This window comes from Anticarsia gemmatalis, chromosome 28 (genome assembly GCF_050436995.1).
Source record: "Anticarsia gemmatalis isolate Benzon Research Colony breed Stoneville strain chromosome 28, ilAntGemm2 primary, whole genome shotgun sequence".
NCBI lineage: Eukaryota > Metazoa > Arthropoda > Insecta > Lepidoptera > Erebidae > Anticarsia > Anticarsia gemmatalis.
The window spans coordinates 5,335,824-5,358,564 of record NC_134772.1 but is presented as its reverse complement, the minus strand read 5'-3'; the positions used below and the strand labels follow the sequence as shown (position 1 = coordinate 5,358,564).

At 36.0% G+C, this 22,741-nt stretch overlaps 1 protein-coding gene across 1 annotated transcript in view; it reads right to left on the bottom strand.

Moving 5' to 3' along the window:
- The window catches only part of LOC142984927 (fatty acyl-CoA reductase wat-like), a 48,992-nt gene that overhangs the window by 10,226 nt on the left and 16,025 nt on the right, over positions 1–22,741 (bottom strand). The window contains exons 2-4 of the mRNA XM_076132807.1: positions 16,224–16,417; positions 2,739–2,832; positions 2,228–2,350 (exon numbers count right to left, since the gene is read on the bottom strand). Of these exons, the coding sequence (XP_075988922.1) occupies positions 2,228–2,350; positions 2,739–2,832; positions 16,224–16,417 (411 nt within the window). The remainder of the gene's footprint in view (positions 1–2,227; positions 2,351–2,738; positions 2,833–16,223; positions 16,418–22,741) is intronic.

Sequence of the window (22,741 nt, the reverse complement as noted above, 5' to 3'; positions counted from 1 at the left end):
CTCGACCCGGGAATTGAACCCGTGATCAGAAGTCAGATACACTACCAACGTCACATTGCGTCACAGAGGCAATCAAGACACTAAAATTGACTTTTTGTCCAATATTTGTATATAATTTTAAAAAGTAATTATTATTTGTATACCAGGGAAGTCCTCGGCCGCGTCTTGAGCAATTAAAAACAGTTTCAAAATAATTTAATATTGTTCTTTGATAAATATTTAATTTGCTAGTTATGTTATTTTTGGTATAGGTTTTTCTGCATACAAATTTTCTGGAAGAGGCCCGACGAACGTTCGGGTAAAAGCTTTTGAATTACCAACCTCCAGGCTACTACGCGGAAATATTCGAAAATAAGTTGTACTAGAACAATAGTACTTACCCCGACCAGGGATTGAACCTGAGACCTCCTGATCAGCAGTCAGGTATACTAACGACTGTGCTACAGTGGCAGTCAGTTCTAGGTAGTTCAGTAGTTTCGAAATTTGTCCATAAAGCAAAATATACACACTAAATTATTGCTACGAATGTGAAGGACGAGGGTTTGATTTCCACATAAAGCCAGTATTTGCGTGTATACTATAGTTGGTTATTCACTATGTTCCTTGTTTGTATACTTTTTTAAAACCTCCGGAAATTGACTTAAAAAAAGACAAATAGGTATGTTTTAATTACTTGATCCTACTATTGAAACAGACTCGAGAATCAAATCCGGGACTTTCTTTTGTCCATTTCCCATGTTAAGTAGGGGCAGCACAGGATTTTTCTTAATGGAAATGACTGAGTTTGACTGTTTTTTCAATAGTCTGCCTGACGTCAACTCTTGTCGTAATGATATGTAAAAATCTTAATCAGGATTCGTATTGTTTAATCTCAAAGGTCAAAATCAAAATGTGTTTGTTCAAATTATTACGACAATTTTGCGCGGCAGTTCACGTTTATGTGTTATTGTTAGAGCAGTTTCACACTGAGCTGCGTGGTCGCAGCGTACACGCACGAAAATAAAACGTTGCAATTTAACCCTCTTATTCATAAAAATATATGAAGTTATGAAAGGCTTACACAGTATTTTGTTTCTTTCACTCCTTAGCGAAATGAAACAGAGAAAACATATTATAGTAGCTTTTTAGTATTTTCATTAGTTCATAGTGTGTTTATGAATGAATGAAAATGAAGAGGGTTGTTTCTATATTAAACAATAGCGGCCCGCTCCAACTTTGTTCGGTTATTTTAGTTCTATAGCAATTTTTTTTATACTCGAGACATTAGTACATAAGTATATAACAGACATTGAAAGAGATTTAATAGCTCTGAGCGTATTTTTTTGCAAAAACTATATCCAATAGTGTAAAATAGCGAATGGCATTTAAAACCACTTTAAGAAAACAGTTTTTGTGTAATATACTGGGGCTGCTGATCGGTTTTTTCAAACATCGATAGACTATAATGGTGGTTACACAAGTCTGCTGTACCGCCGTGGCACCGCCGCCCGCGCCGCCACCGCAACGTATCATGTGAAAAGGCTCTTACAGGAAACACTTGTCGTTTGTTTTTCTAATAATTTTGACAGATATTTAGCACATTATTAAGTACCTATATTTGTTGTTTCATATCTGCTTTTTACTTCCTTCTTTATTTTTAATCTCTAAATATTATAACACATCGTTTTGGTGGGATCGACAGGATCCAAAATCCCAAGGGAATGGGATCAATGGGAATTAATTACACTGTATTCCCGGAAGAAGTAAGGCTGAAACGCTTGTTATATAATAAATGTGAAAGCTAGGATGTTTGGATGAATATGTTTCTAACTCATTACGCCAAAACTATTGAATGAATTCATACGAAATTTGGACATAGATAGTTTATACAGATCAGGTGCGTAGTACTCGTAACCGGCGGTCCTGTATGACAACATGTATGAATGTGAATGAAGCAAGGGACGTTTGTAAGGATCGTACCAAGTGATGTTCTTTGGTCTCTAACTACTCTTACAAGAAAAAGGTGTGATTTTGTGTATTTATGTATGTATAGCTTATAACCTAAATTAACACAAAGGATACTTTTTACGTAAAGAAAGTCACATAAAAATAAATAAATAAATATTTTTCGCCAACACACACACGTTCATCTGATTCCAAACTAAGCAGAGCTTGTACTATGGTAACCAAATAACTGATAAACATACTTATATACTTCTAAATACATACTTATATAGAACATACATACCTCATTCATAACTTTGACTCTGTCTTCGGGAGACATGCCAAGCTCGAGCTGTCCCATATCACCTTCAACGATGCTGATCTTTTGAATGAAGTCGGGGAACTCCTTGCGTAGTCTGTCGTACAGCTAGAAAAGAACAAAAAAATTATGTATCTATATGTAATTTTCAAAGATCTTTGACAGTCGTTAACAGTAGTCAGAAGCTTGAAAGTCTGACCACCAGTTTCACCGAAAGGTAGAATAGCTGGGTTGTGGAGGTCCGATAGGCAGTCGCTCCATGTAACATAGGTAATAGTATTCAGATGCATCCGGTGCAACTTTAAGCCGACTCCAACATAGTTGGAAGAAAGTATATGCCGATATATGTAACCATAAGAACAAGTGATCATTATTATTTCTAATACACACATAACTTAGAAAAAATATTGGTCTGTTGCTTCGGGTTAGAATCCTCGACCACTTGCTTGCTTGCTTAGACAACTCAATATTTATTACAAATATATTTAGTTCTTACCACATCATCAAATTGTTCTTGCAGTCTCTTAGCTGTGTCCTTATTCTTCTTAGGTCTTGCTAGAAGATAGATCTTCTTTACATCTGAACAAGACCTGGAACAAAGAATATAATAATCAGTATTTAGTAGCTACAGAAGGCGCTTAAACTATAGTCCAACAATATAATATAATACGAAAAGAAAAAAGTCCTAATAAAAAAAAATGTACAAGATTACCTATGTAGTTGTCGGACTATAGTAGAGAGTCTTGCATACAAAGTCTGCAATTGACGGAATAATACACAGTATAAAATAAATTAATAATTTTGGACAACTCACACACGGACATCTGATTCCAAACTAAGTAGACTTTAAATCAAAAATCAAAATCAAATCATTTATTCATATAAGTCAAATGCTGACACTTATGATAGTCAATGATACAGAGAGTGAATTTACCGCTAGTTCGGAAGGTAGGGCCAATGAGAAGAGCTACCAACAAACTCCTGGCCACTCTTTTTAATCGCCAAATGGTTTTAACAATATTTCTATCAGGTATAAATATTTGATAATCTAGGGAGCTGCTACCAACACTACCGAACACACATAGGTCATAACAAATTAAATCAACATATTAAAGTGTATTATGGTACCCATAAACCTCTGCCTACAACTTCGGGTATATATATATACTAGCCGACCCGCGCAACTTCGCTTGCGTCACATAAGAGAGAATGGGTCAAAATTTTCCCCGTTTTTGTAACATTTTTCGTTGCTACTTCGCTCCTATTGGTCGTAGCGTGATGAAATATAGCCTATAGCCTTCCTCGATAAATGGACTATCTAACACTGAAAGAATTTTTCAAATCGGACCAGTAGTTCCTGAGATTAGCGCGTTCAAACAAACAAACAAACTCTTCAGCTTTATAATATTAGTATAGATTATGTTAAGTCTTTAATCAATTGAAACTAGGTTAAAAAGAAAACCTCCTGTTTTAATCATTAGTCCCTACTTGTAATGCGAGACATACAGCCGGCCCATTCCCCAACAGCAGACAGTGTCAATCAGCGTTGCTTCATCAATCAATATGCGGGACACCGGGCAGGCACGTGATCGCCGAATAGAATACAACCATTTGTCATGTGACGCGTAATAGGAGAGCAATTAATGAGGTGATGGATAATACAACATACATACATACACAATATCTAGCCTGTAATACCTGAAAGTGTACGCAGATATGTATAAAATACACCTACATTTCGCCATTAACAATGTTAGTCCCATGTTATAGGGGGCGAGCCTATTGTCATATACCGGGCACGTTACCAAACTCCGGACTACTATCAATATTAGAAATAAAAAAATCATGTCTAGTGAGCAATAATTACTTAACAACAGCCGCGCGGATCGATCTCTGAGGTTAAGCTACGCTTGCCGAGGTTACTGGGTGACCATCTTATACATATCAAGTTCCTCCGTGTTTCAGAAGGCTCTTTAAATTGTGAGTCCTGGCTGTCAGTTTCAAAGATCTTTGACGGTCGTTAACAGTAGTCAGAACCGAAGGGTATCTTGTTATAACCCAGGTAACTGTGTTGTGGAGGTCAGATAGACAGTCGCTTTATGTAAAATACTGGTATTCAGCTGCATCCGGTGAGACTGGAAACCGACTCCAACATAGTTTGAAGAGAAACTAGGCTGATAATGAATCGGCAATAAATAAAAAAGAGGATGGATTTTTTTACGCGAGTAAAGCCGTACGAGTCGCCAAGCTATTACACACATAGATAATATACATATACATTATAATGCTCATCACGAAGTGTTTGCTAGACCGACTGGTGACAAAATAGTGTTAGGTCATTTACTTTCGTATTACATTCAAATAACATCACGACTCTATAACGGTTGACGAGGTAAACAGAGGTGTGTCTTTCTTACATCCTACTAATATTAAAAATGCGAAAGTTTGTGAGATTGTATGTATGTACATATGTCTGGATGTTTGTTACTCTTTCACGCAAATACTACTTAACCGATTACGATGAAATTTGGTGTACAGGTAGCTGAAGACCCAGAATAACACATAGGCTACTTTTTATCCTGGAGTTCCCGAGGGATTGGAATTTACAAGGGAAGGGTTTCCACGCGGACGTATTCGCGGGCGGCCTCTAGGGCCACAATATAATTATCAATTGTACGTATTTATTATGTCTAAACTATCTGACCTGTGTGACTCCGCTTGTATATAATTTGGGAAAACTAAATTCATATTTTTTTTTTATAAAATATGAAGTTTTTTGTTTACTAATCAGAACTTTCACGACTTTTATTTGACGGAAAGCCTTGCCTTACTTCTAATTATTATGAGACGGCTTCGAGTCAGAAGCTTGAAAGCTGAAGCTGCATTCAGTGAGACTGGAAGCCGACTCCAACATAGTTGGAAGAAAGACTAGATTGATTGAGTTGATGTTTACTAAGAACTAACAAATGTCGTAACGGTATATATTGGTAATAAATCTATGTACCGTAGTGTTCGTCATTTAGATAAATTATTCTAAACGCAATCAGTGGTGACGTGATCTAATCTATCATTGCACATAGTTAAGCTATTACAACACGAGCGGTTGTGGTCCAAGTATGTGCAAGTACACGAGGTTTGATTCCAGGGTGGAGTAAAAGTGTTATTAAGATTTATGAGGGTTTGATACATGGATTGATGCATTAGCAGCCTAGAATATGATTGTTGTATATCTATAGCACATTAAGTAATCGAACCCGAAACTTCATAATCAGCATTCGGATACCGTCCGCGTCGCATAGGCAGCCATTGCTTGATCAAGTCGCAGGTTCGAGGCCCGAGTGAGCAATAAAAGAATATCTTTGGTCGCAGTCAAAGGTGCAGGTAGAAGCTAGAAAACTTACTTATAAATAAAAAGGTTGTATGTTTGGTCGGATGCACATTTGTTACTTGATATCGTCGGAATTACTGAACGGATTTTGATGAAAGTTGCTTGTAAACCAAAAAATGTATTTTTTTGTTTTGGAAAGGAAAAGGGGAGGCCTATGCTACTCCGCTTCTAATGACCGTAGCGTGATGTTATATAGCCTATAACCTTCCTCGATAAATGGGCTAACTATCACTGAAAAAATTTTCAAATCGGACCAGTAGATCCTGAGATTAGCGCGTTCAAACAAACAAACAAACAAACTCTCCAGCTTTCCAATATTAGTATAGATATAATGATATGAATGTATGTTATTTTAAATACATCCACTTAGGTTCCCCTTCACCCTTGCCATCTAAACGTAGTGTGCAACGAGGAAAATACTGATAGCATCGTAAGTTCTAACGCAATGCGCGTCGCTTGAAAACTAATCAGAGCGGCTCTTGTGACCATGATTTATGGGCTGAACTAGCACATACATGCGGTATTGTCCAGGTTTTCTATCTATACTAATATTATAAAGCTGAAGAGTTTGTTTGTTTGTTTGAACACGCTAATCTCTGGAACTACTGGTCCGATTTAAATAATTTTGTCAGGGTTAGATAGCCCATTTATCGAGGAAGGTTATATTTTTGAAGTAAAATGAGATTTGTAAAAATCTCTTGAAAACTAATCAGAGCGGCTCTTGTGACCATGATTTATGGTCTAAACTAGTACATGCATGCGGCTTCGAACGGTTTTTCTTTTGTAAATAGAAATAGTGGAATATATGCTACTATCTTATCAAGTTTTGTTAAGATTGGATGAGCTGTTTTGACGTAAAAAGAGATTTAAAAAAATCTCTTGAATTCTAATGAGGTCGGTTCTTATGACCATGATTTATGGTCTAAACTAGCACATACATGCGGTTTTGTTTGATTTTGTTGTTAATAATAGAAATAGTGGAATATATGCTACTATCCTGCCAATTTTTGATGCGATCGGTTAAGCCGTCTTTACGTAAATCGAGATTTTAAAAAATCTCTTGAAATCTTATCATTGCTGGTCATGCTAATGCTAAAATACTAAGGGACCAAACAAGCTTATACTGCGGCTTTCTCCAGTGATTTCATGTTTAAAAGAATCATGTAACATACTCCGAAATATTCTAACAAAATATTCTGATTCTGAAAATTCCTGGAATCAAACCCCTCACCTTATGATCAGTAGTCGGATACACGACCGACCATTTTCAATAAGATTTAAACAAATAATAGTCACCCTAGATTGCACTACCATGGTTAGAATGACAAACATATTTCGTACAAACTCTATCATTTGAAATTCAACTCTATCTCTACTTAAATACGGTTTAAAATCTTATATAAATGATTATTTAAACATATGATGACATCGAGTACGTTCTTTGCGAATTTATTGACTTAAGTACTATAGTTTAGTGATAAAACCATTGACCTCCCACGTAGGAGGTTTGGGTTCAAATCTAAAAGCATCTGTGGCACAGTGGTTACGGTGGTCGCCACGCCTCTACTGTTGCGTCGGGGGGCTGTGGAATCGATTTCCACTCGGAACTATTATTTGTGCGATCCACAAATAATTGTTTCAGGTCTGGCTGTACTTTGTGTCCGTTGTTTGTATGTTTGTAAAAGTATCCGCGACACAAAAGCAATTCTTAGTGCGGCAGTTGTCTTATTAAAAGAAAGAAAAAGATAAATCCAAATACTTGCATAATTTCTAACAACCTGTAACTCGAGGAAAATGGTCTAGCGAATGGGAATAGGCTCACCCCCTATTACATGGGACTAACATTGCCAATGGCTAAATGGGATTGCATGCACCTTTTAGGTATAACATAAATAATAATAATAAGTAAATTTAACCCATTACTGTCCCGCTGCTGGGCCAGGGTCTCCCCCATAATGAGGGCGGGGTTAGACCTTAAGTCCACCACGCTGGCCAATGCGGGTTTGGGATTTTTTATACTTTCAAGAACTGTTTTAAAGAATTCTCAGGTAAGCATGCATCACGATGTTTGCCTTCACCGTTAGAACTAGTGATAATTATTTCTAACACACATTACTTGGAAAAGTCATTTGTGTTGCCTCGGATTCGAACCTAAAAACCACTTGCGCGGGAGGTACTAATTTATACCCCTCAGCTAACAATAGAAATAACAATACTAAGTTAAAGTATTTTATACTAGCTGACCTAGCATCTTCGCTTGCGTCCAATAAGAGAGAATGGGTGAGATTTTTACCCGTTTTTGTAACATTAATTACTGGTACTCTGCTCCTTTTTATATATAGCGTGATGATATATAGCCTATATGTCCTTTCTCGGGTATCAAAATATCTCCATACCAAATTTCATGCAAATTGGTTCGGTAGTTTAAGCGTGATTGAGTAGCAGACAGACAGACAGACAGAGTTACTTTCGCATTTATAATAGTAAAGTATGAATTGATCATCTACTGACTGTTTTTAAGAATAAAACGACAACTTCTTTTTTAAAACCTACTAGTATCTAACTAGTGATAATTTGATTAGAACATATTTTTGTTAACACATACATGATAAATTCTATGTAGACAGTATCTTTGCTATATACGTACAACTGAACAGTTTTTCCCTTTTTTTCATGAAGCAAATACTGAAAAACTTTTTAGCTTAACCGTGTAGTTTATAACCTGGGTTAACATATAGAGTACTAGCCGACCCGCGCAACTTTGCTTGCGTCCAATAAGAGAGAATGGGTGAAATTATTCCCCGTTTTTGTAACATTAATTACTGGTACTCTGCTCCTTTTGGTCGTAGCGTGATGATATATAGCCTATGTCCTTTCTCGGGTATCAAAATATTTCCATACCAAATTTCATGCAAATTAGTTCAGTAGTTTAGGCGTGGTTGAGTAGCAGACAGGCAGACAGACAGACAGACAGAGTTACTTTCGCATTTATAATATTAGTATGGAGTATGGATTGCAGTGTGTATAAAAAAATACTCTACAAGTATGTGTGTATGTAAACATCTTTGAAAGAAAAAAAAAGACATTTTAGAACTAATTCAGACTTTTTATAAGGCTAAATTATTTCCTATCTTAAAGACTATAGCTTAGTAAATTATTTAATATTTTAATTGAGTGTCAAATTCAATGTGTTGATAAATTTAAAATATTATTTTAAAATCAATTCGTCATAGTTATTAAATTAAATAACTTCCGAACGCGTAGATTAAAATAACAAAAAAAAAACTGATTAATGTCTTTTATTTATATTTTATTTTAAATTAACTTAAAATATCAAAACAAGACTTAACCAATAACATAATATTAATTTTCTCAATAAGTCTTTCTCTCTCCTATATTTTCTTACTTGTTATATACGAAATTGTAGGTATAACGACTGTCTATCAGATCCTCACAACCCAGTTACCTGGGTTATAACACGATACCCCTGTATAAGACTTGTTGTCAGACTTTCAAGCTTCTGAATACTGTTAACGACTGTCAAAGATCTTTGAAAATCACAGCCGGACCCACAATTTGACGAGTCTTCCGAATAACGGAGAAACTCGATATGAATAAGATGGTCACATTGGTCAACTATCCACAGAACAACCTCGGCAAGCGAGGCTTAACCTCAGAGATCGATCCGCGTGCCTCGGAGAGCTCGTAAAGCCGGTCCTGCGCCTGACCTCTCTCTGGTCGTATTGGTTTAGCCGTCCCACCAGACTATGATAATAAAGGAACAGAGAGTGTACCTGTGTATTGTGCACACATTTGGACACTTTAAACGAAGTCCTGCACAGTTGGCTGGTTTCTGCTGGCCAGGACGACATCATCATCATCATAATCATCATCATTTAAAATATATTATCATACTAAATGACTATATTTTTATTTATTTGTAAATACATAGACAAAGACGCTTATACCACGGATGTGGAGTAACTAAGGTTGTTAGTACTAGTAATTATGTACCATTGATTGCCTATAATGGGTGTATCTGCTATTTACCATGGCTTTTTGGCCTTATGGTATGATGTATATGACACTAAGTATGGCACCTGACTAGGCCTGCATGATTGGTAAAAAAATATGGCCATTAATAAGAGCCCTTCCGTGGCATAGTGGCTAAAGTAGTTAGTGTCACCACGCCTCTACTCTACTACGTCGGATGGTCGTGGGTTTGATTCCCTCACGGAAAAATTGTATATTCTTTTTAATGTAAATAAACAATAGATAATCCGAAATTGGGTCATATCCGAAATTACGAAACCTAGATGGTTTTGTGAAAAGTACTTTATATTTTTTCAATATCTTAGCTATATTTCTGTATTATATAAAATCTGTTTAGTCGTTTTTGTGTGATGACAAATTACTCAAAAACTTTCGCATTTATAACAATATTAAATTAAAATGTTAAACTTTCGTTTGTAATTTATTTTTATTTTTCACAAGCGACAATTTGATTTTTTTTGGATAAAAAAACGTCTATGTACATTCTAAATAATATGACCTGTCTATTTCGTAAACTATTTTCTTATCCAACAACTATTGCTTTGACAAATGACATCTAAATCAATACAGCCGTAAAATTATAACAGCCTAACCAAAGTTACTTTCGCAGTTCTAAAATTCTTAACCTAGTTTAAAGCAATGTAGTTTAGATTTTATCAAAATCGGTTCTGCAGTTTAGTAACAAGTGCGAGACAGACAGACAGATGTATTGAACATTTATAATATTAGTTGCAGTATCGTTAAAGTATTCGCAATTAAGATGTTTAGAATATTTCCTTGTTTTATATAGGGGAGCTACTAATTGTCGTATAATGGTTTATTGGTACTATTTTATTACATACACACATACATACATAAACTCACACCTGTTTTCAACGGGGTTAGGCAGAGATAGGCTTCACTTTCGCGCTTCTTTTGTCTCATTCACATCCATACATTTTGTTATACTCTACCTGTCCTTTTTGCAAGATATCACCGGTATCATCTATGCGTGTTTCTCTAGGTAACACTTTAAGAATGTTGCCTTAATACGAAAACTACAGAACGGATTTTCATGAAATTTGGTACATAAATAGTTTATAATCTAACGCGAAATATATTTTTTACCACTGGCAAACTTTCACACGGACGGTCGTAAGCGTACGCGGAAACTAGTAAGAACATAATTTGGAAATGTCCTTAGCCGGGTCCTGACTGAGCGAGCAGCCTCGCTAGGCAATATCTGGGTCTCTTTTCTTTCAGATCGAAATGAGCGGGACTGACTATTAGCTATTAGTATATTGTCTCGGGTTCGAGCCATCAAACCGACATACACCGAAAGCAGGGATATTTCATACACCTCTGCCCACACCTTCGGGTATAACAGGCGTAATACTATGTATGTACGTATGTTATTATCTATATAAGTATGTATTTAAAAATATATAAGTATGTTTATCAGTTATTTGGTTACCATAGTACAAGCTCTGCTTAGTTTGGAATCAAATATTCGTGTGTGAGTTGTCCGATGAGATTTATTCATTACTAGCTGACCCGGCAGACGTTGTTCTGCCATATAAAAAGTGTCACTTAGGGGTATCAAAAATAGATGTTGGCCGATTCTCAGACCTACTCAATATGCTCACAAAATTTCATGAGAATCGGTCAAGCCGTTTCGGAGGTAAACGGTAACGAAAACTGTGACGCGAGAATTTTATATATTACATTTGTTTTGTATGTATGTATGTTTGTATGTATGTATGTATTAGCCGGTCAGTGAGTAAGGAAGACTGTACGGAGCGATATCGTAACACGTTGCAAAACGGCCAAGGTTGATCGTGGCGTGCTGAGGACGTACGCTTTACTATTACTAATTACGAGTATTTCTATTTGTTGGCTATTGGATAGGTTCGGGTTTGAACCCAGTTTGATGTACAGGAAAAATCTTTAAATATATGTCATAAATATATACTAATATTATAAAATTGTTGTTTGTTTGGATGAACGCGCTCATTACTCGTGCGAATTGAAAAAATATTTGGCTGGATAGTCTATTTATTGAGGAAGGCTATAGGCTATATAACATCACGCTAAGACCAATAGGAGCAGAGTACCAGTAAAATATGTTTCAATAACGGGGAAAATTATGACCCATTCTTTCTTATGTGACGCAAGGAAATTGCACGGGTCAGCTGGTTATGATATAAATAAAAATCATACAAAAACTTTTGCATTATTTTTACGTGCCTTCCGAAACACGGAGGAACTCGGTATGCATAAGATGGTCACCCATCCATAAACCAACATCGGCAAGCGTTGCTTAACCTAAGATATTTCTGCGCAGCTATTTATTAGCCACGAGCTGTACTTGTATTTAAAAAAAGACAAAAAATCTAGTATCCACGTGCTACCTAAACATTGTTTTTACACAGGTCACGTGGTTCACCTAGTCATAATAATAAAATGTAAATATTATGTATCCATATCTACTCGTATTATAAATCAAAAATTAATTGTCTAGACCGAATGCAGGTAAGTGCAAAAAACCGGTTTCAATAATAATTCGTAAACTAGCCTTTGCCCGCAACTTTGACCAAGTGGTTAGTGAATTAGGACAGAATTTTCATACAAACATTCATCCCCTATTTTATACCCTTGGCGGTATAATTGATCAAAATCCTTTCTTAACGGATGCCTACGTCATAACATCTACCTGCATGCCAAATTTCAGTCCGATCCGTCCAGTGGTTTGGGCTGTGCGTTGATAGATCACTATGTCAATTAGTCAGTAGTTACTGAAAAATTGTACTTACCTTTGAAGATAAATGAATATTTTTTATTATTATTATTATTATATACTAGCTGACCCGCGCAACTTCGTTGCGTCACATAAGAGAGGATGGGTAAAGATTTTTGTCATTTTTGCAACATTTTTTATTGCTTCTCTGCTCCTATTGGTCGTAGCGTGATGATATAGCCTTGATCGATAAATGGACTATCTAACACTGAAAAAGTTTTTCAAATCGTACCAGTAGTTCCTGAGATTAGCGGAAACAAACAAACTCTTCAGCTGTATAATATTAATATAGTAATATTATAGTATAGATGTATGACGAATGTAGGTAAAAGGTTCAAAGATGAGCTTCAAAATAGTAATTTTATCTTACTGATATCTCTGAACTTCATACCTCTTTGTGAAGGCTTGATTTTATGCATGCATGTATATATGTATGTATGTATGTATGTACATAATATATACATATATGACTAGCTGACCCGCGCAACTTCGCTTGCGTGACATAAGAGAGACATAATTTTCCCAGTTTTTGTAACATTTTTCACTGGTACTCTGCTCCTATTGGTCGTAGCGTGATGATATATAGCCTATAGACTTCCTCGATAAATGGGCTATCTAACACTGAAATAATTTTTCAAATCGGACCAGTAGTTCCTGAGATTAGCGCGTTCAAACAAACAAACAAGCAAACAAACAAACTCTTGAGCTTTATAATATTATATTATAGTATAGATGTATGTAGGTAAAAGGCTCAAAGATGAGCTTCAAAGTAGTAATTTTACCTTACTGATATCTCTGAACTCTATGTGAAGGCTTGATTTTACGTATGTATGTATGTTTGTATGTACATATGATGTTATTTACCAGTGATCGCAACTACACAAGTTTAGCACTCGATAAATACAAACACAATAAGAACTTAACACCTATGATCATAAAATACAACGCAACTTGTAAATTTATTGTTTGTTCGACTTTGTTATTTATAAGTGAGAAATCCGGCGGAACATTCTAGTGTATTCATAACTTTTAAACTCTCGCGTTGCAAGTTTAATGTATAATAGGATACGGGAATTAACGCAAACACGCATTTTACCTTAAAATGCCTAACGTTTCGGCGCAGGTTGCACTCGCCGTGGTCGAGACGTTAGGCATTTTAAGGTAAAATGCGTGTTCGAGTTAATTCCCGTATTCTATTATACTTTCTAGTGTATTACTACTAAACTATAAATAATATAACGCTTTTATATTTAGGTGTTGGCAGAAAAGTATGAAAATAAGTTTAAAAAAAGGAAATTCGACAATTAACACACGGTCATTTGATTCCAAACTAAGCAGAGCTTGTACTATGGTAACCAAATAACTGATAAACATACTTATATTCTTCCTAAATTCATACTTATATAGGTAACTTGACTAATACCAAACATAAATATTGTTAAAACCATTTAGGTAGCGATTAAAATGAGTGGCCAGGAGTTTGTTGGCAGCTCTTCTCATTGGCCCTACCTTCCGAACTGGCGGTAAATTCACTCTCTGTATCATTGACTATCATAAGTGTCAGCATTTGACCTAAATTAATAAATTATTTGATTTTAAAAAACCACTGCGCCACGGAGTCGTACACACCTCTGCCTGCGTCTTCGGGTATAATAGTCGTGATATTATGTATGTATGTATAATAATCAATAGTAAATAAAGCCACATTCATGCATGTATTATATAAAGGACAACACAACCTGTTTCGTTGCTCGAAGCTTGATTACATATTTACTTAGACTACTATTGATCAAGAAGATTTCAGATTACATCCTACTAATATTATAAATGCGAAAGTTTGTGAGAATGTTTGCATGGATGTTTGTTACTCTTACACGCGAATACTACGGAACCGATTACGATGAAATTTGGTATGTAGGTAGCTGAAGATTTAGAATAACACATAGGCTACTTTTTATCCCAGATATCCCGAGGGGTCGGGATTTATACGGGAAGGGCTTCCACGCGGACGAAGTCGCGGATTGCCTCTAGTAATAATTAAATAAATGATACGGATACTCTTGCTCATCACATAAATCATTTGTCCCGGGTGGGATTGAAACCACACGCGGCGCTACGGTTATTACGGCATAGTGACCACGTTAACCACTGCGCTAAACTTCGCTTAATAAAAGTAATACAACAATGTCTAACAAGATATATATAAAGGTTTATTATAGTCATAATCAGAGCATGAATTACATTACATCATGTAATCATCACTTAATATAATAAAACATAGACGATACAAACTCATTTAAGAACTACGTAACTTTATAAGAGTTACCACTGTTTTATAAATAGACTAGCTGACCCGGCAAACGTTGTTCTGCCGTATATTTTTCAAAATTTTAGGGGCAAGGTGTATAAAAAATAGACGTTGGCCGATTCTCTGACCCATTCAATATGCTCGCAAAATTTCATGAGAATCGGTCAAGCCGTTTCGGAGGAGTACGGTAACTAACATTGTGACATGGAAATTTTATATACGATACGATTATCACTGAAGGAAATTTTAATTGTAATAAATTTGTTATATACATATACTAATAATTCTAATAAAAATAATATAATAATTATTTAGAACAGCTCTTGAAGGTATACAAAGTCCCCAACCCGCACTTGCCAGCGTGGTGGACTCAAGGCCTAACCCCTCCCTTGCCCAACAGTAGGACATTTTTTTTAAACTATAGCGATTTGTACACACAAGATTAAATTACTATACAGGTCTTAAACTATATGTAAATTTTAAGGTTGGCTCAACATGTCGATCGAGCTACACCGACTTCAACTCGGGAATCGAACCCGGGACCTCGCAATCAACAGTTGGATACACTACTACCTCACCACATAATATTGCATGCATGTTATTATAGAAAGTAGTAAAAAACCGCTACTTATGTATTATGTAATATAATGTATATTTATATAACACAATTATATTGTAACTACTTCTGGTTACAATGTAATATAAGAGTAAGTACATAATGAGAGTATATAAACTATGCGGTCGATATAACATAACCTACTAGCTTTCGCCCGCGACGTCGTCCGCGTTAGTGCCTTAAGACAGAATTTCCATACAAACATTTATCCCTTCTTCTAGCCCTTTCTACCCCTTTCATCGTGATAAGAAGTAGCATATGTTCTATTACAAGTTCGGTTCTATCTCCGTACCAAATTTCGTTAAAATCGGTTAAGTCGTTTAGACGTCACAGCGTAACAGACAGACAAACAGAGTTAATTTGGCATTTACAATATTAGTGAAGTAAGTAAAGTGTAAAGTAGTTTTCCTCTATGTCCCATTTTGCTATTTTTTCACTATAATTATATTCACCTCAGTAGATATATATTATTTTCCATTCTGTATTCCCCCAGGGGTTGAAAGTGGGCTTAAAACTGGTTTAGTAGGTTTATAGAATATAATCTCTTTTCTTCTCATCGTATGGTTAGTAGTCGACCTAGTATCAAAGTTGTTCAAGCCGCCCGAGGGCCTTTGACATCGCTTAACGACTGTTATCTTAGTAGACAACAACCGGGACCGACTTTTTACGTGTCATCCAAAGCACAGAGACGCTCAGTTCAAATACCACTATGTGGTCACCCATCTATAGAATGACCGCGCCAAGGTTTGCCTAACCTTACAGATCGTTTACCGACCGGTGACCGCAACTGGCTACGGGCGTCTCATGCCTTATAGAATAGAATAAAAAATAACCACTTACCTAAGCAATTTTTCCACCACAAGTTTCCCCAAGAAACCAGTGCCGCCGGTCAGCATCACAGTGGACCCTGAGAACAGCTTCTGTATCTGAGACTCTCCCAACGTCTCTGTCTCTTCCACCATGTCTTTGTATGTGATGTCGCCGCCCTGCTTCGGGTTCAGCAGCTGCGTGTCCGTCATTATTTCTACAGACATCTGGAATTAAAGAAAATGTTTGTTAGAGAAATAAAAATTTTAATACACTAGTCAAACGAGGGAATGAAATACTCCTATTTTGGTTTCTTAAAAAGACAATTTATGAAAAAGAAAAATGCCTTTCTTTACCCCTAAGTATATAACGAGTATCTTCGTGCTTTTTGTCAAAATCAGTTGCGTGGTTTATCAAAATCGAATCTAAATGAAATTGTAACTTAGGTCAAATGTTAACACTTTTGATAGTCGTTACAATTACTGAATCTACCACTAGCTCGGAAAGGGGTAGAGCCTTATGAGAAGACACACTCATTTCAATCGCGATTTTTTTGCCGTTAAAGCGTAGATCGAAAGACTTACACATTTAATATGTTTTAATTAGTATATATTTATTTTGCAAATATATATAAAACTGTTTGTCACGCGTAAATTATTAAACCAAATTGACGAAATTGAGAGAATTGAGATAGCTAAAGACCCAGAATAAACCCGGAAAAAAAATATTCCAAAATAAAAAATAGGTTTAAGACTTTCAAGTTCAAGAAGTTCAAGTATATACCGCAAACACAAATAATATTATGTACTCGCAAATAAAAATATATCCTTCCGCAACTTCTATATACGCAAAATAAATAGTATTTATACAACCTTCGCAATTAAAATCCTTGTTAAAATCTTCAAAGATAAGCTCATTAAAATCAAGTACGGAAAAGTCTTATTTGGATAAATATTTATCTTTGGTTAAGCCTACATTGCCAAAAATGGTGGCATACTAAATAGGTAAAACAAGGGCTTTTAGAAGGACTTGAATTATGGCTTGTGTTTGAGTAGCAGATGTTGTGAAATAAGTCATCGTCTTGTGTAAAAACTAGCTGACAACTTCGCTTGCGTCACATAAAAGAGAATTAGTGAAATTTTGCCCCGTTTTTGTAACATTTTTTACCGGTACTCTGCTCCTATTAGTCGTAGCGTGATGATATATAGCCTTTAACTTTCCTCGATAAATGGGCTATCTAACACTGAAAGAATTTTTCAAATTGGACCAGTAGTTCCTGAGATTAGGGCGTTCAAACAAACAAACAGACTCTTCAGCTTTATAATGTTAGTATAGATTAAAATCTGTCCATAATAATTTTATTAATGCGAGATTTAGTCCATCCGTCTTTTACTAAACTGACTAAACTACAAACTACTATTCTTTGGTGCCTACCTACCCCTCTAGGAAAAAGGCGTGATTTTGTGTATAACCAATATATAGGCCCGATTTTGGTTGAAATCGGAATCAAATGTAGTGGTACAGTTCTGAAATCAACCCCTTAGCAGCTGAAATAGGGGGTATTGAACGCAAGTGCCACAGCATGTATATCTATACTTACTAATATTATAAAGCTGAAGAGTTTGTTTGTTTGAACGCGCTAAACTCAGGAACTACGGGTCCGATTTTAAAAAATATTTCAGTTTTAGATAGCCCTTTTATCGAGGAAGGCTATAGGCTATATATAATATAATCACGCTACGACCAATAGGAGCAGAGTACCAGTAAAAAATGTTACAAAAACGGGGAAAACTTTGATCCATTCTCTATTACGTGACGCAAGCGATGTTGTGCGGGTCAGCTAGTATATTATATTTTTCGGGTACGATGTCGCGAGCTGAAGTTTGTATATAATATTAAAACGCATTCTTAATTTGGCATTCTCAAAATTTTGGTAATTATTTTTCTACGATGACTGAGCAGACTAGCAAAAAATGAATCGTATGTTTTGATGTTCAAACCGTTACATAAATAAATGAGTACTCTTGTCTGCCTCCATAGTGCAGTGGTATAAGTCACCTTACCATTGCGTTGGGAGGTCGTGGGTTCGATTCCCACACAGAGCAATTATTTGTGCGATCCACTAATAATTGTTTCGGGTCTGGTCGTGCTTTGTGTCCGTTGTTTGTATGTTTGTAAAAGTCCCCGCGACACAAGAGCAATTCTTAGTGCGGGAGTTGTCTTTAAGAAAGAACAAAGCAACTCTCAATCACTTTAACAAGTATTTATTTATAAGTATAGACACCCGTTATATATAAGATATTAAATTAGGTGTCCCTCGCGGCTATGTCTAAGTTAAATAAAATTATTTCGTGGTCAAAAGTTTTTCAAAAAGGTCTTTGACATGACTCAACGAGTGTTATTATAACGGAGTCGCTAAAATCATTGACCCCCGACATATATATCAGTCTAGCCTTTCTTCCAAACTATGTTGGAGTCGGCTTCCAGTCTCACCGGATGCAGCTGAATACCAGTATTTTACATAGAGCAACCTATCTGACCTCCACAACCCAATTACCTGGGATATAACACGATACTAAGTGAGACTGGTTAACGACTGTCAAAGATCTTCGAAAATGACAGCCGGGACCCACAATTTAACGTGCCCTCCAAAACACGGAGAAACTCGATATGTATAAGATGGTCACCCATCCGCAGATCAACCTCGGCAAGCGTTGCTTAACCTCAGAGATCGATCTGCGCGGCTGTTGTTAACTAAGCCACGAGCTCTTCTCGTGTGACTAATAACATCTAATGCAGGAAAAAGTAAAAAAAAAATTCAGAAATCGAATCAACGACAACTGTAGCGGTGTTTTGACTACCTTCACCACTGAGCCACGGGCATCAAACCTGTACTATACACACGTCATCATCCACTTATGAGTTCAAAGATTTCGAAAATGTATGACATTTAAACATTTTGACATTTCAAACATTTCACACCGGTATATACTTACATATTATTACATGTATTAAATTTAATCAAAATTTGTTGAGCTGTTTCGAAACTGTTTAAAGGATTATTTGTTTTGAAAACATAATGCCTATTATACCAGAAGGTATAGGCAGAGATATATGAAAATACAAGTTTTCTATTTATCTCATTGGCATGTAATAAAGAACAAATGAATAGATGTTCGTTTGTCTCGTTAGAACTCGGGAATGGCTGAACCGATTTGGTAAATTAAGGTTGTAAAACATTATCGGAAGTCCAAGAAATTCAAAGTCCATTGAGATTATGATTTCCAGGATTTTTATTAGTTACAAACTTTTATTTAGCGAAATAAACTATATCTGATTTTAGAGCAAGCAAATAAAGAGTAAGTCCTCAACCCGCACTTGGCCGGCGTGGTGGACTCAAGACCTTACCTCTCCCTCATTACGGGAGGAGAACCTTGCCCAGCAGTGGGACATAAATGGGCTTTTTTTCTTTCAATAAAGAGTATCAACTTAAAATGGAGAATTCTGATAATTTTCACAACGGTGAACATTTTTTGTAAAACGTGGAGTTAATCTATTTGTATTATACATCATAGAGTACACCAAAATTATTTACAGTCCAAGTCTGCCTAGCCTTTCTTCTGACTATGTTGGAGTCGGTGTCCAGTCTCACCCATCCACAAAACCACCTAAGCAAGCGTAGCTAAACTCAAAGATCGATCTGCTACAGTACCCTATTTTAAAGAACGGTACGGAACTCTAAAAATATGATCAATGGTGCTGTTTTTACATAAGTACATATATTATATTACTAGCTGACCCGGCAAACGTTGTTTTGCCATATAAATTTTAAAAAAATGTCACTTAGGGGTATGAAAAATAGTTGTTGGCCGATTTTCAGACCCACTCAATATGCTCACAAAATTTCATGAGAATCGGTCAAGCCGTTTTGGAGGAGTATGGTAACGAAAACCGTGACGCGAGAAGTTATTTGACACACATAAATAACTCATTCAATTAAAGGTTATTTATTTTAGTAACTACATGTCAAAATATAATTGAATTATGGCAAGCAATGTTATTGAGGTCAAGTTTACGATGGGTCATTCACATTTAAGATTTTGGTTATGTGTGTATATCATAAATGTGAAAGTAATGCCGTCTGTTACGCTTATGTATATGACGCTTTCACAAAACTGCTGAGCCGATTTCGATAAAATTTTGCAGAGTGATAGCTTGTCATACGGAAAACCAAAGTTTCTAAGCGTGATAAGTAACTTAATTTTACGCTTTCACACCTAAATGGATAAACAGATTTAAATAAAATTTTGCACGGTGATAGATTATATTCCAGGAAAAGGATTTCCTTTCGAAGTTTTAAGCCAAAAAATATTGTTAGAAAAAGTAGTATTTTTTTTGACATAGGAATCGAACCTACGAACTTACAAACAACAGAATGTTTTAAAATCGAATCTAAGTATTTCCTAAATACTCGACTGTAACAACAAAGTAATCTAAATGTTATGTTAACTTTTACTGCCCATATATTAACGCTAGCAAACGACAGGGGACCGACAGAATAGTGTCACGGCAAGAGAGTGGTCAATATGGACACTTAGAGCCACTATACAAGTAAATTACAGTAGATCAATATTAACTTAAAACTTACTTCATGTAATAGGGGGTAAGCCTATTGCTATATAGCGGGCACGTTACCAAAATCCAGGCTACTATTGGGAAAACTCTATGTGAAAAAACTTGCTCGACCCGGGGATCAAACTCGAGACCTCATGATCACCCAAGAAAAGATTTCTCAAAGATTTTTTGGATTATCAATCATAGCAAGTGTAACTTTAAATCGGGCATTCAGGGTTTCTTAATTTAATTAATTATTTATGAAAACGGCAACGTTTATTGTCTCTTTAATACTAAGAGTGTATAAGAGCCCTCTTAAATATTTATTTTATTCAGTTTTTAGTATCTTGTTATAGCGGAAACAGAAATGTATACTCTGAGACTTTTTTTCCATTCTAACTATCACGGTTCAGGAGATACAGCCTGCTGAAAGACAGACAGCGAATTCTCAATAATAGGGTCCCATTTTACCGTTTGATTACAAAACCCTGAACTTATGTGTTAAATCCAGATTACAGAATATCAAATTACATCAAAATTTGTCTATGTGCTTTAAGCACGAATAATAATTCTTTCTGCATTTTCATTCCTTTCTTTTCGTCTCTCCGTGTTTCGGCAGGCACGTTACAATATAGGTTTCGAGTCTCGAGTGTCATTTTCTAAGATACTAGTTGACCCGCGCAACTTCGTTTGCGTCACCTAAGAGAATGTGTCAAAATGTTCCCCGTTTTTGTAACATTTTTCGTTACTACTCCGCTCCTAATGACCTTAGCGAGCCTTCCTCGATAAATGGGATATCTAACACCGAAAGAATTTTTCAAATCGGACCAGTAGTTCCTGAGATTAGCGCGTTCAAAGAAACAAAGAAACAAACAAACTCTTCAGCTTTATAATATTAGTATAGATTAGATAAATTCAACGTCATTTTCAAGTTGTGTTACTGTGTTATATTTGCAGTAACTTACTCATAAACTACGCACATAACAAATTATATTTGAGCTATATCATTAGTTTGCCGAACTAGAATTATGTAAGCACTAAAATTAGGGTCCACTTGTCATTACGTAGTTTCTAGAATGAAATTACTTAGTTTGACGTCAACGGTCAAAATATTTACATTTAGATAATATTTATTAACACCTAACCTATTAATGTACTAGTTTCCGCCCGCGACTTCGATCGCGTGCAAAAGATTTCCCGTGGTAAAAAGTTAGCCTAGCCTTTCTTCCAACTATGTTGGAGTCGGCTTCCAGTCTCACCGGATGCAGCTGAATACCAGTATTTTATATGTAGCGACTGTCTATCGGACCTCCACAACACAGTTACCTATGTTGTAAAACGATACTTCAGTAAGACTGGTTGTCAGACTTTCAAGCTTCTGACTACTGTTAACGACTGTCAAAGAACTTTGGAAAGTAGAGCTGGGACCCACAATTTAACGTGCATTCCGCAACACGGTCGATCTCGGAATGTTTAGTATGGTCACTATTGGTCACCCACCCGCAGAACAATTTTGGCAAGCGAAGCTTAACCTCACAGAGCGATCAGCGCGGCTAATTTTAACTAAGCCACGATATTATTTACTATAGCAGCACGCCGCAGCTTCGCCTGGTTAAAATAGTTATTTTAAAACAAAAAAATTATAAATTTTACACATAAAAAGTCCTCTTGAACTCCCTATCTATTAAAAAAAATCGCATCAAAATCCGTTTCGTAGTTTTAAAGATCTAAGCATCTAAGGGACATCCGCGGGACACGACATTGCTTCATACTATGTATTTTGTATATAGCCCACGATATATTGTATATACTTGTACATAAAAGCACTACAATATATTTCTACACGGCCAATGATACGATTTCGTAATAAACCCGAGATACGTGGATTTCCTTAAGTTTTTAAGGAAACATAGCAATTTCATCGTGTCAAGAACATC